Below are 17,003 nucleotides of genomic sequence, written 5' to 3'. Positions count from 1 at the left end.
TCCACTTTCCCTATTACGAGAAGAGCGTTTTTGTTGGTCTATATATATTTTCCCAACACAGCACGTATATTACGGAGCTTTTTTTATGTCGCGGTGAAAAAAGAAAGCAACGAACCGCCCCGCACGGCTTTGATGAGGGGCTGCTTTCTTCGAAATCGCTCCAAATTATGGATGTATGTGAGGCGAGGATCGGCGTATAGAAAAAGAGAAAAACGAAAAGTATCTTTACGCAATCTTGTCGTATCCACCAATTTATATACGGAACGAAAGTTTGAACTTTTCGTACATGGCATGCGCGGGGTGAAACGCCACCGTTATGTACAACCGGCTTACTCCGAAAGAGGATAAATCCACTCGTGGAAATCCAAGGGCGCGCCAGGAGAAAACATGTCTTCGGCTCTAGCGAAGTGGAAATGAACTTGACCGAACCCAGCGGCGACTCGGAGCGACCCTTCAAGGCCACCGTATCGATGTACCAAAAACCACGAATCCATCGTCTTGCGAGCATCGCTGATTTCCTTTTCTTTGTCCGGTTCTTTTTTTCGAGGTCTCTCAATTCACTCACCGGATGAAAGAGCGATTTTTTAGGCTTTTGGATTTCGAAACGGCGATCATACCGCTCAATTTATTTACAATTCACGACGTAGCCACAGGCACGTTTGCGCTTATCCGACCCGGAGTTCAGTGTCAACAACTCGGGAGTTAAAGATCAAAACGCAGTGGTCTCAAACTGGAAGGGTAACTTTACCGATGTCCTTCACGTGTGTTAACTAGCGCAGTTTCACATTGAGACGCGTGTCTTACCGTCATGGCAATTAGTTAGATCCAGGCAGGCAGCTTCCACTCTGCATGCTTCGAGATTCAAGCACAGCGCGTTCACCGGGAGATTTAATGAACGAATCACTCTGGGCTGTAGTGAGGTGATAATCAGGACGAATTTTGCGGGAGCTCTGCTTCCCACGCGCGTATCATCGCACAGATCCTGCCTTTTGAACTTCTGCGCCTTGGAATCCCACTTGACGTTCGATTTCCATGGCTTTTCACTTGTTACGCTAAAATTACCCAACGGTAACAACCGACAAGAACTCGCGTGCCTTCCCGAGATATTCAAGGAGGCAAGGTAAACGGGTCTTGTTCAATTTTAGAGAATCCAAATGCTCGCAGTTACTACCTCATTAAATTTGCCCAATTAGCGGAGGATCTTCGTCGCAGCTTGTGGGGAACGTGAATAGCTGATAATAATTATTACTTTTACCTTCCTTCTCGAGTTATCCGATTGTTATGGTAATTTTACAGTAGAAGACAATATGCAGCCCTTTAAGGCGTTCTACGCATTGCGGTGAATCAACTGAGTAGTCGCGAAGGTGAATTATTCAGTACTCGAGTTCAGTAACGTTTTTTCCAGATGAATCATTCGCTTGGAAATATGTATAAAACTATAAGAAACCTGTTTGCAGTTGGAGAGAACCAATTGTTGAATATACATCAACCATGTTTCCAGTTGTTACAGTTCTGCAAAACAGTCCACGTCACGTATCGTTTATGCAATTCTAAGAACTGCAGTATTGCGACTGTATCAGTGCTAATCTAAAGAATTTACCACGTGATCAGTGATTCACTCCTTTGTTCAATGTTGTTACTCTGACGCTTATCGTGAGGTAAAAATACCTTCGTGGTTGGCTTCTGTCTTGCTACGCGTTAGATTTCTAACCGTTCAACTACACCGAGCCATTGGAGTTACGTGCCGATTAACAATTACTCCCAATTGACAAAATTCCCCTTAATTTAGCCCACTGCTATTATCCACTTCGTTCCATCTCTCCTGGATATTCGAATATCTTAGCTTTATTACCTTCCAGACCTACCAGAAGATGAACGATTTTAAGTAACCCCACCCTTTCGACCTCAGTTGCGAAAATCCGAACTCTTTCAGTAGAAACTGCAGTATACTCCGCAAAGTTTTTCACGTTGTAAATTCACAGTTCTCTTTTAGAAATCTTTAGAGTCTCTCCGAAGTTTGGAGTGAAATAGATTGTAACTTTGAGACAAAAGGATCTAGTCGAGGAACCGGTATTTTTTGCAATCCTCTGTAATTACCTTCTTTCAAACATTCGACTGACCGTGAACCAGGTTAAGGATTGGATACGTGACTGTGAAATTTTATTCGGGTCGTAGTGGCGACTGCTAATCAAGTGGCCATCATCGAGCCAACCGGTCGAAACAACGGGTCTTTTTTACGCGGTACTCAGACTCAAATTGCGAAAACTGGAGTGTAATGGACCGGATTCGGGGGTCTTATTGACGCAGTCGCTGGGCATGAAAAGGCCCTGATAAATTTAACAGCGACACGGAGGAAGAGGTGAGTCAGTGTGCGCAACGTCCACGTGCCCGGCAATGGGTCGAGCTGGAAGTGGCAGCGAGTTGGCCTGCTATACGTATAATAGCTGACTCCCGCAACTGCGTGTCATTCCCGATCGAGTCACTCGTGAGCATCGCGTCCCTTCCGAAGGAGTCAAGTTTGCTGTTTGCAGACCTAGTGAGAAAGAAGAGAAAAGAAACCAAGCCGAAAATGATCAGCCGACGGACCATCCTGATCGCCATTTTGGTCATCTTCGTTATCGACGTACGTAGTAAATCAGCCTCTTTCAATAATTGATTCGCCTCATTTTCTGCGGGCGAGTCGGTTTCCCGTAATCGGTGCAACGTGATTTCGTGAATTATTACGCGGGCGGTGAGAAAATCGGCGGGTTTTCGATAGGTCGAGAGTTCAGGAGGTAAAAAAAACGATCAAGGAACTATGGAGAAAGTAAACGATTTGGATGCTGTTTTTCATCAAGTGCCCGTGTTTCGCTGTCCGGTATTCTATACCCTCGACATTTGTCTTTTTACTGCTTTTCGTTGCGTTCAGGAAAATCGTTCTTGGTCAGATGACGAAAATGAGGATCACAAAGATCAGAGGAAAATGTGCTCGTCGGTCGGATTTGAACAGACGCCGGCTGTTGTCCCGTTGACGCGATTATTGCCACGATAGAACGATTTATAAACTTTAGAGTGACGGTGAAGCTAATGAACCGTGGAGTATAAACGTAACGATAAGTAATTGGACGTACCGAAAGAAACGGCGCATTGGTTCCGGCGGTCGGGATTGGCTGTTTTTCATAACTTGTTGACCGTGCCAGAGCAATTGACGCGATTAACCGCGGCGTTTATAGGAGCTGGATAAAAAATCGACCATATACGCGGTCTGGCGACTCGTCCATTGCCCTGGCTTATTTTTCATCGTTGGAAAAAAAAAAAAATTACCCCAGCCCCGAGAACCGTTGGAAAAACACATTATCCTTAATCCGGCCAACAGAATGTGGTCGAAGGAAGTTATCCAATCCATCAAATTATCGATCGTTAGGGCGTTCTTATATTGTGGACTACATACACCGCAGGAGATGATATTTGGATAGATAGCGAGGTAGATTCTAACTCTTGATCTATTATAGTTACTCATTTTTGCTGTTTTTGTTCAGATGATCCAAGCCGGAGTTATCGATGACATTAAAGACGTCATTCACTACGATGACATCAAGGATTACACCAAGAACGCTGCGCACAAAACCGGCGAGGCAGCATCGAAAGCCTTCACGAGTGTGAAAAAGTTCTTCACTCAAGACGAATCCAGCATTTCCGAAGTTCCGACGACCCTGAAGCCTTCATCCTAACCACCGCAAAACGCCGATAATTATTATTCAGTTTTATTACTAATTATGTGAATCAATGTACAGATTACAATTCGACAAAATCTGGAGTAATGAAAGTTTTTCAATTGGCAACAACCGAGGCGTATATCTAGACACTGCGGATGTTTTTGATTCGATTTCCTAGACGTAACTTTAAAGAACACCAGAACGCACGTTTGCACTACTCATACGTAACCAATTTCGTTTTTATCACATGATCGACCATTTTTGGTGTTAAACTGACATTTTTATAACAGACGAGAGAAGAGCTTGTCCATTAGCGTTTTTTCAGATTCGTATTCTGTGCCTGCTCAAGTGTTCTTATTGCGTTTCCATCTCAATTCCACATCTGAGTTAGTACCGAGTGACACTGCGCATTACGATTACGTAACCACTTTCTACCCCGTCAACTCCAAATCGAATATTATATAATGTAAGACGTGGAACGCGTCGTGTTAATGAATCGATCGAAAGTTGGCAACTCTCTCATCGTCAGGGTGGAGTGAGTGTGACAGGCGTGTCAGCCCGTCGTGTCTTCTGACATTCGACAACTTGTACTATGTACCATTCGAATGGCTGATCGGAAAACGTTTCCGAGGTATAAACGAAACCGCGGGATCATATAATATACTGTCTCGCAAATGGAAAGAGGCATGAATCATCCTTCCGGCGAAGTCGCCGAGGTAAACTTTTCATGAGCTACCTACATATTTTCCCACTGTCAGAAATATTCGTCAATCCCTGAAGACGTGCCGATACGTCACAAAATCCTCAACAACCCGCGATGTTTCAAGGGTTGCAAACTAGATGTAGCAAAAATTGAGAGAAGCGTTGGGTCCATTTCTCATACAGGCTTCTCAGCGTAACTGATGTACCGATTGAATTTCAAAAAAGGTTCAGCAAAGTGCGGAGTAAAAGTAACCCTAAGCGACACATTGATGATCATTTGATGAAAGAAAAAAGCTGCAGTGAACCAAGCATCGAAGCGCCCTGTTCGTCGCCTTGAATCATCACCGTCTAACGATTCGAAGCCCTGAAACTAGTCGATGCTCGAGCCGTTATCGTCCGTTATGAAACCACTTTTTTCACTCCTCCGTTTATACATCGACGCGACGGTACGATACGGTGAAAATTTGAGCAACGCAGCTGTGCCCCGAGGTGTAAACTGCGTCGGAGATTCGCTCTAGCAAGTCATGCGATGGTTAGACCTACGTATCCAGGCACAGCCAGGTGTGTTGCGTACGCGAAGAACACTGCCTGAATGCTCAAACGTTTGCACAACACACGTAAGCTGGGAGCCTGAGGCGTGTTGGCCTTCGGCTGGCCAGGTGAGATCGAGAGAACACGTCAAGTGGCATTGTGAACGATCGTGTTAAAGGTTCTACGATGCTTTTTACGGTGTCCTTGTCACCGTTGGCGTCATCAGGCGGTAAGTATAACGGAAATTCGATGTGCAAAGAGCAGATATCGAATTGCGATAGAGCGTCGCCTCGGCTGTGAGCCACGGTAAATTGTAACACATCGAGTTATCTCCACCACAGTTGGTCTGCTTGTAATAAAATACATTCTAATCCAGAGTGAAAATTTTAGATTATTACTTTCCAATAGACGTTCGAGGCTGAAGGTGAAGCTGCGTTTCGAAACGAGTCTCACCCATTTTTTATCACCTTACCAAAAATCATAACTTTTCAAGATACGTGACGCGCATCGTTTTGCGATCGTCTGATCATTGTGTCATCGATGCTGCGCAGAAAAAGTTCACTGACCGTCACTGCTGCACAATACTCGTTTAGCGTATCGAATTTGTTATTGACACGGAGACGGGTTCGAGATATACTGGAGGTCGTTTACTTTTCGCCTGCTTCTTTGCCGTGTTTCGACTGTTACGTAACTTCCATATCGAGTCCAGCTGTGCTTCCGGGTGCTTTGAACAACTCTCGCGGGATCCGAATTTCGTGCGTAATTTTGGAGCCAGGTAGTCCGCGTTGAGTCCTAACTAAACAGAGCGAGTTCGTCGGTCCATAGTGACAATATAAGGTGGAACCGCAGTATCTTATCGTTAATGTCTCTGATTTTCGTGCATACTACGCGGTGATAAACCTGCCGTATTAATTTTTGCTATTTACCGACAGGCTGGGAATATATTTAAAGAAAGGAAAGAATTAATGGTAGCTCTCCAAGATTAAAACGTGAGTTTCCCAACCAATTTTTGGCGTATATCACTATCCAGAGATGGAAATTTGCCGATTAAACTGAACGCAGCGATCTCGTTTCAGATAAATTGAGCCACCAATCTGCGTGGCAGCGCGTGTAGATGATCACATTTGTCAATATTTCTCAGGCCTCGACGACGCCCGCTTTTTGCTTTATAACCAAGGTGTATCAGACAGCGCGAGGAGATACGTTTTCACATGTTATATACACTTTGACGGTGCGTGTTTTTTGCCCCGTTTTATTACACTTGGTTTTTTGTTTTGATAGATGTTAGATCACGCCTAAAGGCAAAGTATTTCTGTTTGATTTGACCAGGTGACTTCTTCGCGTCTCACTCTCTTGGTTCATAAAGTAACAGTTCCAGTTGCGTAGCGTGATTTGAAAGGTTTGGATCCATGCGTAAAAAAGCAAGTGGTTCAACAATCCGAATGACCGAATTTCGCGGCTCTCTTTGGCAGCCTCTATCTTTTGCACCTATTACAGTCACGCAACGCGGAAAGCTCGAGATTGGCTATTTGCGCAATATCTACATACGTATGCATCCAGAGAACACTTTTCGTGATTTGCTATTTCACCGTAATATGACATTATAATAATTGCCGGTAAATACCGGTTGGTCAAGATTTGGAAAGCCGTCTAACTTTTCGTTGTTTACGTTCTCTTCGAAATATTTTAAATACATTGTAATTTCTCGCCGGAAACGACGTTCCAAATTCAACAGTTTTTTGCTCCGCAACAACTTCAATATACCGAATGTATTTCTAGAATTTACGAAACCCGATTCTCCTCCTCGCCATGAGACTGAGCTTCATCGCTTCGCCTTGTTCGTTTAGCGCTAACTGGCTAGATGAGGTGAACTGTCAGTCGACCCTGTCGTGTTCAGCTTTTATACTCAGGCCTCGACGATGACGGATCACCGATCAACCTTCAACCTCGGTGAACGTCTCGCCGTAAGGTCCCGTCATAAGAGAATAAGCTGCGGCTGCGCTGGATTAGAAAAGGCTTAGAAAAATGCGTACGAGTTCAAAGTCACTGTCACACTCTCTTTCTATTTCTCGCTGCGCAAAAAGATCAGGCAAAAATTCTTTTGCCTCTGTCGTAATTGGCTAGCAGTCGCGGTTTAAAGCTGAGCGTATAGAAAATTTTACGGACCGCAAACACGCTGAAGGACATGGAATTTGTTGAACTGAATTTTATAACACGCCGCGTCCTTTCGGTCCGATCGCAGTAACGAAATTCAGCTCGCAATTCGAGTGGACATTAGCATCCAACGGTCGGACTCTCGAGCACAAAGGGTTCGCAAAATCCTCTTTCTCTCTCTTTCCCTTTGTGTTTGGCTCGGGAAATTTGCGAATTAACTTCACCGCGGCGGAGGGAAATAATTAACGGAAAAATCCTCACCTCGCTGATAAAACAATTGAAGCTCGATTTGACACCGGGTTATTTGACATCGTTCGGTGATAATGGCATCCTTGAAATTCACTGGGATATTGTTTTTTTTTTTAACACCAAGTATTGGATAAGCCCCATCACTTTATTTGCGTAACAGAAATGAGCGCTTTATCGCCGTAAATAATGAATTCCCGATTCAGAGTAAAGCGCGCGTTCACCTGCACCGCGTATTTCGAATTTCATAAATTGTTCAAGCGGGCTTGTGAACGTTATTATTATCACATATTCCATCGTCCAGTGCAGGAGAATAAAGTTCAACCCGGCATTGTCACGGGCTCGTATTATGCGGTGGTTAAAAATACCTGAAATACTGAATGGGTAAAATATCGCAAATATAATAATAACCACAACTCCATCTGGCGGAATTCCATGTCTACCATTGTCACCTTTTAAACCAACAATTTTTACACCTGCTCAACCGTTACATCAATGGCTACAATTGTCACGCTTCTAACTGCACTGCATTTATTGATTTATCGGCACACCGGGTGCGATACTGGTAGTGATTTCTTACCCGTCAGCAGACAGTCGTCACTCGCTGTTGAAGCACGAAATAAATTAGATGAAATAAAAAGATTTTCAACTCCTTTTACCTCCGATCTTGAATATCTACACTTTTTGCAACTCTCTCCTCCAGAAGCGTCCGCGAATTTTCCTCGCACTTTTACTCGCGGTACACCCTGTACGCATTCTTGCATGTGACATATTCTCTGGCCGCCTATAAACGAGGTTCAAATGTCATATTTTCTAGTACCGTTACCGTTAACCTGTTTCTTGAACGAGCAATAACGTCGCCTCCTTGCCTCACGAATAAGTGCGGACAGCAGCGCTTTGTTTCTCTTGTAATCATTGCTGTGTGTGTGTATGTGTGGGTGTGTGTATGTGCGAGAGAAAGAGAGAGAGAGAGATTTTCAGTTACTCGCTTCAGTTTGTAACTCATTCTGTATTGACCACAAGTCTGCGGTTTAATCCTCGTTTTCACGTCACATTTTATCCGCGAAAATCGAATGAATATTAAACAAGAATATGGCTCATAGTATTTTCTGAAGCTCTCTTTGGACTCGGGATTATTGAGCTTCAAAATGTATAAAAAAATTGGGTCGCGAATTTCACACAGATTCTCTCCAATTTGCAAGAGTGATTAATGTTTTGTAATAAAATTATGGTACACGTTGATATTTTTATTTAATTTATGTTTTCTTTTTCATTGATATGCAAACAAATGAAACATAGAGCATCGCGGTTACGCTGTTCCGATTTTCGTGATACCGAAGCATGTTCCGCCTGCTGAATACCGCTCCAATTAAATCCAAATATAGTTTCAAGTTTCCACGCTAACGCGCTCTCCGCACCCACTCCGTGATTCTCTTGTACCGTTAATGCGAAATAGTTACGCATGGCCGATGCGAAATACATATGCAGGTATATATAATGTATTAACATCGGTGCCGACTCAAGGTCCTGTTAATTTGTCAAATTTGTGACTTTCTCGTGGCTTTTTATTCGCGTTTAACGATACACGAAGCGTCTGGAATTTCGCCTGTTTCAACGAATTTGAAATTGCAATCGATCTTCCTTCCGAGTCGATCAATGTGATTTTGAATCTCGATTTGTTTTTGCATTGTTTAAACGCACAACAAAGCCTCAAAGAACTTACGACGGGAATAAAATAAAAGGCATTAAGGAAACTGACGGAGCGGTTCTCTGAGTCCTGAAAAAGTTTTTCACTGTCCAGTCACGTTTTTATTTTTAATCGGTTATACCGGGAGAAGAGATGAGCGGGTACTTTTGGCAAAGATTTTAAGGATAAGATCCGGACTTTCGTGGTATTTAACATTACGAGTAAAATATATTATTGCGAAGCTCTCAAAAGTCGGGGTTTCATTTTTGTCTCTTTTTTCTTATATCAAGGAGGCTGGTCGAAACTTTGCCCGACTTTTCGCCTTCCAAGTTCCCTGGCAAGTCGAACGGCTGAATGAAATATCAGCCCAGCTAATCTTCATCGGTAAGTGAAATATTTCTGAAAGAAGAAAAAAGAATTTTTGCGCGCGGATAGAAATTTTTAATTATAACTGTGCAATTGGTTGCGCGGCGTCTTGAAAGGACATTGGCAAGCAAAGCGAAGCCGAGGATTAATCATTGTCTGCAGCAAACTTTATCCGCGTTATTACGCCATCCCGTTCTTCTAATTTTGGAAATTTGATACCCGAGAACCGGCCGCTGAAAGTGGAGCTTGGGGGGGTAAAAAATTGCGGGTATTATTCATTTGCTCGAAATTAATATCGCGCTTTTTATACCCCGGTTGATGTCCTCATCCTCATCCTTTTCCCGATTCTTCTCTCCTTCTTTCTCGGCACACACGAAGCTCGTCCTGAGAACGTCGACGATGCCATAGTGGGAGGCGGTTGACGCGTAACGTAATTTCGGCGCAATCAATAACATCAATCTTATCTTTGTTCGAGCCCCGACAAAGGTGTACGAGAATCGAGGTTTCATCGGCTTTAGATCGGATCGTAATTCACGGCCGAGTCAAAAAGGAATAAGGTCGAGGTCCGTTCATCGTTCGGACAAAGCTTCCCGACCTCGGTGGAAAGCTCAAACGGAGTTTTCATCTATCGTACCGTTGTTTCGTACATAACGTTTCCCTTTTCTCTCCAATGTCCGGCCACAATCGCAATCAATCCTTCTTTGTCGGCTCGTCAAACGCAGGTAGGCAGTCTCATTCCGCTAAGTAATCGCTCGCGTTACTTGAAAAATACTCGCGGAGAATCGGAGGGGAAACATCAAACGATTCTGTTCTTGGGATTTCACGCGTCTCGTTGAGTGACGGAACCGCAGAGATAATCGAAAGTAGAAAAATATTCCCGGGATCAGTTGAAGAATCGCTGGACTCGACGGACCAGCGCCTCGCAAAGAGACCGGAAATGTATCGATATCGGGCCCGTCCCGAGACGCCGGAGACTCCGGTCTAGACTAATTGAAGTGCAGTGCCAGCAATTTCCTGAAATTACAGACACCGTCGCCTGGAAAGCGTTCTTCTTGCCTCGCGTCCCGAAGCTCTGCAGCCGGTGGCTTTGAGTCCGCATTGTCTCGCTATCGGCCAGAAAACGAATCGTCGCCGCGTCTCAAAGCGGCTCCAACGAATCATCGATGACCGGCTCTCCCGAGATTTCGAGGCCTTGCACGTACTCGTCCACGAAGAGCGAGACAAGCGCGCGGATAAGGAATCGGAAGACGTAAACGAATCTCAAGGTCCACGGAGATCAAAGCCCATCCGTCCGATCGTTGCTTTGAAAGTGCGAGTTTATTAAAGAAAGGTGGTAAAAGGGAGATCGGAGACAGAAGAGCTAAGGTTATGTACAAAGAGTTATTACATCGGGTAGGTATATTGTCAAAGGTTCGCTGCAGCTAAGAGGGTAAACATTTGTGTGCGGGGTAGCTGGTGACGGAGATCGTTAGGCGGTCAGCTTGTGAGGTCGGGTCGGTCGCTCGTCGAGGGTTGGAATTCGGTTACTCGGGGGTGATTCCGGTTCACCAATGTCCCGCCCACCCCTGGGCAATACCACCGTGTCCGGAAGGCCCGACGACGATGCTGCCAGATGGTCCTGCGACGACCGTCGGTGCCGAAACTGCGCCGTGAAGTGCGGCCCCTGCGACACCGTGTCCGGCTGTAAAATCGCCCGAAAGGTTAGAGGCCGCAGCCTGGTGGCGGGCGAAACGTGGCTAAATTCACTCACCTCCCCATCCGAGGACCGGCGCTCCCCATCCAGAAACGACTGCGGGACCAGCGACACTTCCGGTCACGACGGCGGGTCCGGCGACGGCACCGGAAACGAGGGCACCGCCGTCAACGGGACCGGAAAGCCGCGCTGGGCCCACGACTGGCCCCGCCAGTGCTGCTGGCCCTAGGACCGGGCCTCCAAGGGCGACGCCGTGGGCGCCCCAGAGACCGGAAGGAGCGGCTGTGGCCGTGGCCAAAATGGCGAGGAGGGCGGTGATCGCGGCGAAGAAACGCATTCTGGGAGGGTTGGTGCAGAGAATTGCGAAGCAGACGGCTGCCGGTGATCTGTCAACTCCGATTCTGCGTCGCGCTTTTATACGACGAGATTCCGCGGCCGCGGCCGCGACCTCGCGGTTCGGGCGTGGCGCGGAATTGCAAGGCTCGCAGGGTCGCGCACTTTGAACATTCCTGGAGGGCGAGGTGCGGTGCGGCCTGCGGGACTGAGGCGTAGGTTTAACAGGCGTCGGTAGCGTCGCGACACCCGGACAACGAGCCGTCTTCGACTCCTGCGGCAACTCGCTGGAATTCACTTGTAACTACGAGGGCTGGGCCGCGCGGAATTAATTCGAAACAGGCTTTGACGGTGGGCCGAAAAACCGCGAACAAGGCGATCTTGAGTATCGCATGAGTGGGTTGCTGCGGATTTAAGCGTATTGCGAGCATTGTCGATTTCTTTGTATATTATATACCGCGATGGAAGGAACGCGACGAACGGCAACGCGGCGCTTTATTCTTAACGAATCGATTTTGTCTGAGACCGTAGCGACAAGGTTTCGTCTTTATCACGAAAATGATGCCAAGATTTGTGAAAAGAATCAGAAATTTTATTAAGTTTATTACACCTTCAATAGCGCCGATAAGGTTACAAGGTTGCTGTATTGATATTTTTTCAATTGACTTATAAAACTCGGTGAATGTGTTCCTTAGAGAAATTCATTACGTGGGATATATTAGAAATTGTGGCCTTCCATCGGTACCAGCGTTGTAAATGCTTTTATGTGTTTTCTTTTCCTTCTAATCATTCAATTTTTGTCGGATCGCTTTCGCATTCCATATGAGTAGAGCTTTCCGACACGACCCAGGTCAATATCGTTCGGCACATCCACCCGTCAATATCGAACCACTTCCAATGGTAGGTAAGCGGAGTATCATTTTATTTTTCGCCCGAAGCACGCTGCAGCCGTACCTCACACATGCGCCCACACACACACACACCTGCAGGCACGACTGAAAGTGCCAATATGTTTGAAACAGGCAATTTGTCACGTTCGAAGATTCCTATCAAATATACTGTATGATTTTTACCACCGTATATACTGCACGTCGGCGCAGAGTGCAAGTTATATTCGAGCTTGAAATACCTTCCAGGCTTTACTTCGTTTCTCGATTTTTTATTTATTTTTATTTTTTCATTTTGTTCGTTTCTATTCCAGATTATAAGAACCGTACCTTTGAGTTTGAGAAAGTTTTATTACTCTTTTCGGGGAATGCACGGATATACAAAGTGCCGGGTTTCTTGAAACGGGGAATAAGTGACGGACGAATGGGGTAGAAATTAATAGCCGATCAGGAGGAAGTGAAATTTTAATTATCGAGGAATTAGCAGCTGCGCCCAGTTAACCCAGGACCTGAGTTATTTATCCCCTTCACTCTTCGAAAACTTTCCTCCTCTCCCCTTTTTTTATGCCGCCTTCCCCTCGCGGCCTTCGTCGTCGAGACAAAGCGTTGACGAGAAGTTTAACCTGCACCTGGTCAGGTTGGCCTCGCTTGTCTGTGGAGGCAAGACTTCAGCAATCTGCATTAGGATTTGTCTCGGACTAATGCAAGTGACACCGACAGGCGTAAGGTAAGCGTAACAATTATTGACCCTTTTCTTTTCGAAAATTATAAATTGGCGGCACAAATTGCGAATTCTTCGATGACTAAAACCAATTTATAGTAATTTTAGAACTCAGAATCACACGGATACAACCAAAAAAGATCAATAACTGGTACATTTATCTTATCTTCGTCGAGGACCAAAGGTCGGAATGCGCCGTGACGAGCCATGATACGCATCAACGTTCGGTTGTCAATAGCACTGAAAATCATCCTGTCAACATCAAGCATTGCGATGCGCTGAGGTGAAAAGGGGTGAATTTTCTTACTTTGAATCCCGAACGACGGGGAATGTTTGAAACGTCTGCCAAATCTCTTTGGCGACTATACGGATACTCACATTTTCATAGTACCGCCTTTGATACGTGATATGTCAAAGGTCTCCGATATGAATTTTCCCCTCGAGAATTTAGTCGCTGTTCAATCCTCGCATCAAGTACACGAATACGTTCTTCATCCGATAGATAGCTTCAAAACATTTGTATGATCGAAACATCTCGCTTTTACAATTCCATGATGATCGCTTTGGAATTCTTTTGAATTTCCTTGATAATTTTTATTTTACGACTGAAAACATGATCGCTGCGATTTCAGGATTCCGATACTCTTTAAGACGTCGTTGACTCGTACTTTAAACCAACCCTGCACGAGTGGCCTAAAGCTTGTAAGTTTCTTCCGATTTAATGTATGGAAAAAATGCTTGTCCCGTTTAACGTTATGTGTAAATGTCGATAATTCGTAACTTCGAAGGTAATTGGTCGGTACAAAGCAGCGAGGTAGAGAATTCGAGATGGTTCAATTTACGGTCTAGCGTTAACTTTCGGACACGTAGTGTTTCGCCATAATAACACTGTATACATGGAGAATCACACAAAGTTGGTATGAAATTTGTAACTCGATACAACGGTTATTATCGTTGGTCAAGTTACTCTCCGCTTATGCCACACGTGTTTTCGCGTGTTTCCCATCCCGCCGCCCGTCCGAAATGGGCAACATAAGTGCAGAGTGAAATTCCTGCCTACCCACACGGTCGTTGCAGGTACGTACTCCAGAAATTATCGACACACCGACTTTGCACTTCCCACACGGTGGGTAATTCGAGTTATAGATCCTTTGTTAGCGAGTGCCAAGTGTCAGACACTAACCGCTGCCGTAGGCACGGCACGTAGGTGCCAGAGGTCAGGCGTGGAACGCGCGTGCCGGACGTATTCACCAACAGCCTTCAAGCTCCAGCGACAATGACACTCCGGTTGTAATCGTAGATCAGCAAAATGATCGGTCGCCACGCGCATTGTCGCGGCCACTCAAAACCCTCCCTTCACATGTCGACGCGGCCAGAGCGAGTGGGCGATTGATTGGAACGACTGGCCTTTGCCGTCTCAGCGAGTCGCCAAAAATCGGGGGCCTGAAACGATGAAGAGAACATGCTTTTGGAACATAGCTCGGTTGCGTTTCATCGCCAGATCGCATTACGATTGACAAGCTAGCTTGAGCTCGTTCACGACATTTCATTTTCTATCAAACATTGATCTGACAGAGTGGAAAAAGTGTCGAGATGAATTAGCATTACAGGTATGTTTCCTGGTGGTGACTTTCGCGAAGGAACTTGCAGTTCTTAGCATTTGAAGTTACCAGCCGGAAATGCGCGAGACGGAAGTTGATCGAAAGAAAGTATGTAGAAACCCAGAGAAATTCGATTAAAACAAGGTTCAATCAGGGTGAAACAGCGATCAGGGAGGTGGTACAGTATATTCGGAGACCGTCGCCACTTGGTGCAACCCCAGGAATTCGATCGATGCTGATACGATCAACCGGCACTGCAGTTGTAAACCAGCCGTGCCACACGAGCCCAGCCCTTGCTTGTCGGCTCGTGAGTGCATCGGTCCAGGGCATCTGAATGATGCTAGAATCCACGTTTTACGTTCCAACCAGACGATGGCGGTCTTCTTCTGTTCAGCCCAGCTTCAAACCAGCGAACAGACGGAATATGGTCGAAGCTTCTGACACGAAATGGGAAGTTCCGACGCCTCTCAGGCCACCTCAAATCGCTTAATTGCAGACTGAAAGCTATGACGGAGTAAATTACGCCGAGTGTAAAGGAGCTTTCCACGCTCCGCAGCAATATAGCTGCTTACAAGATAATATACTATTCGCTGTTAATCAGGCTTTGCCTATGCGTTATTAATATCGCCACAGGTCGTGACAATTACTGCAGCATGGCTGACTATTCAACGAGAACAAAGAGTATCGGCTCTTTAGATTTACGTCAGCGGATATACTTTCGAATGGTTTCAACGATTATTATGACTAGATAAAGGCGAATGAGATAAACAGTCAATGAACGTACCGGCATCATATTTCAAGTGTAAAAATGCATTTATTCAATGTTTGTTATACAAAAAGATGAGAATCGGAGGTCGAGAAAGGGAACCAAGCCAGGACCAGTCAGTACATTTGTCAAGAGGCTCAGGGGAGGACGCGTGGAAATCACCAGTGACCATGGCCAGCCCATCCATGGCCTAGTCCAGCATGGACTCCAGCTCCGTATCCGGCGCCATGGGTGGAGATGGTGCCAGAAGGTCCCGAGATAACCGCAGACCCAGCGTTGGGTCCAGAGACCGCAGCCGCGCCCGCGTGCGGCCCAGAAATCACCGCTCCGTGACCAACTGGGCCAGCTAGAACCGCTCCATGGACCGCAGGCCCAGCCAAAACAGCCCCGTGTCCAGCTCCTAGTCCGTATCCTACAAAGGTCGATTTCAGTGTCAACGCAGAGTGTTTTGGGTTCGTCGTATCGGACGGTTACCTGCACCAGCCCATCCGGCAGCTCCGTTCCATCCGTGACCCCAGGCTCCGTCCCAGCCTCCGTCAACCCAGGTGGGACCAGCAACGGACCCGGTGACAACCGCGGGCCCGGCGACGCTGCCGGAGACGTGAGCGGGGCCGGCAACAGCTCCGGAAACACGAGCGGGACCGACGACGGGCCCGGCGAGAGATGCGGGGCCCAGATGAGGCCCCGCGACCGAAGCACCGCCAAGGACTGGCCCAGCCAGGCCAACCGCGACGCCGTGGGCGCCACCCCAGACACTCCGACGTTCACGAGGCGTCGCGACGGCCACGGAGACGAGGGCGAGGAGGGCGATCTGGGGGTGAGATTCAGGGAGGAGTTGTTGGTTTTAAAAAATTCGAAGCTTAAACTCGTATACTCACGAAGGCTTTCATGTTGACTGACTGAGCGGTAGTCGAGTGGTGATGGACTCTGGATATCGAACCGAGCTTATATAGGACTCTGGCATCCTGATTCGCGCTCCCACTGATCCCGCGAATAATAATACCTCCGAGGCTCCGCGGTACGGACCGATTGTGTCGGACGGTGGTAACCTCGCCACACCCATTCGCGGCCTGCTGGAAACCGTCCCTTCCGACGGTGAGCGCAGGTTACGCGGATGTCGTTGAAGGCCTAAAAAATGTCCTTGCGGCCCGCCGGCGAGGGTAGGAAAACTAGTTTTTACCACCACCCACTTTCAGGCCGCGGAATTTTTCTACGCTCACGATCGGCCGCCACGAACCGCAGTCCACGACTCGCTCGCCTAGGACCAAGTTTCTCGCCGAGTTAAATCCTCGGTAATTATTTTAGCCCCTCGATTCGTGCACGAATTTCAACCTGACTCGGTTACTCGTGGCTCGAATTTACGCCGGGTGAAGCACGCGGTCGGTTGCCACAAATTTCTCTCGCTCAATCAGCCGGCTAAAGCTTTGTTTCAAGTTTTCCGAGTTCACGGTTTTTTCATCGGCCGTTTTGTTCCTCCGAAATTAAGCTGGCGCAAACCGTCAATTAAACTCTGCCCAATTGTTGCGACTGACTCGTGGGATTGAAACGTGTCACGATTACCGTCAAGCTTGTTCGAAACGGAGGAGTTGAACCGTACTCGCTGTTAAAAGCGATACCGAAC

The 17,003-nt window shown here is 46.6% G+C and overlaps 2 protein-coding genes across 2 annotated transcripts; both read right to left on the bottom strand.

The window, feature by feature from the left end:
- Nucleotides 1-10,679: 10,679 nt before the first annotated feature.
- LOC107227780 (dirigent protein 10) lies at nucleotides 10,680-11,455 on the bottom strand. The gene is made up of 2 exons (XM_015669023.2): nucleotides 11,132-11,455; nucleotides 10,680-11,062 (listed from the first exon to the last, which is right to left on the bottom strand). Exons 1-2 carry the CDS (start codon nucleotides 11,409-11,411, stop codon nucleotides 10,926-10,928), a joined length of 417 nt encoding a protein of 138 aa, XP_015524509.2. The 5' UTR covers nucleotides 11,412-11,455; the 3' UTR covers nucleotides 10,680-10,925.
- A 3,955-nt stretch (nucleotides 11,456-15,410) lies between these two features.
- LOC107227787 (glycine-rich protein 5) lies at nucleotides 15,411-16,288 on the bottom strand. The gene is made up of 3 exons (XM_015669034.2): nucleotides 16,261-16,288; nucleotides 15,857-16,193; nucleotides 15,411-15,794 (listed from the first exon to the last, which is right to left on the bottom strand). The coding sequence occupies exons 1-3, from the start codon at nucleotides 16,270-16,272 to the stop codon at nucleotides 15,541-15,543; spliced, it is 603 nt and encodes a 200-aa protein (XP_015524520.1). The 5' UTR covers nucleotides 16,273-16,288; the 3' UTR covers nucleotides 15,411-15,540.
- Nucleotides 16,289-17,003: the final 715 nt, after the last annotated feature.

This window comes from Neodiprion lecontei, chromosome 1 (genome assembly GCF_021901455.1).
Source record: "Neodiprion lecontei isolate iyNeoLeco1 chromosome 1, iyNeoLeco1.1, whole genome shotgun sequence".
NCBI classification, from domain to species: domain Eukaryota; kingdom Metazoa; phylum Arthropoda; class Insecta; order Hymenoptera; family Diprionidae; genus Neodiprion; species Neodiprion lecontei.
Note: the sequence above shows the minus strand (reverse complement) of the source record. Positions and strands in the feature narration are given on the sequence as shown.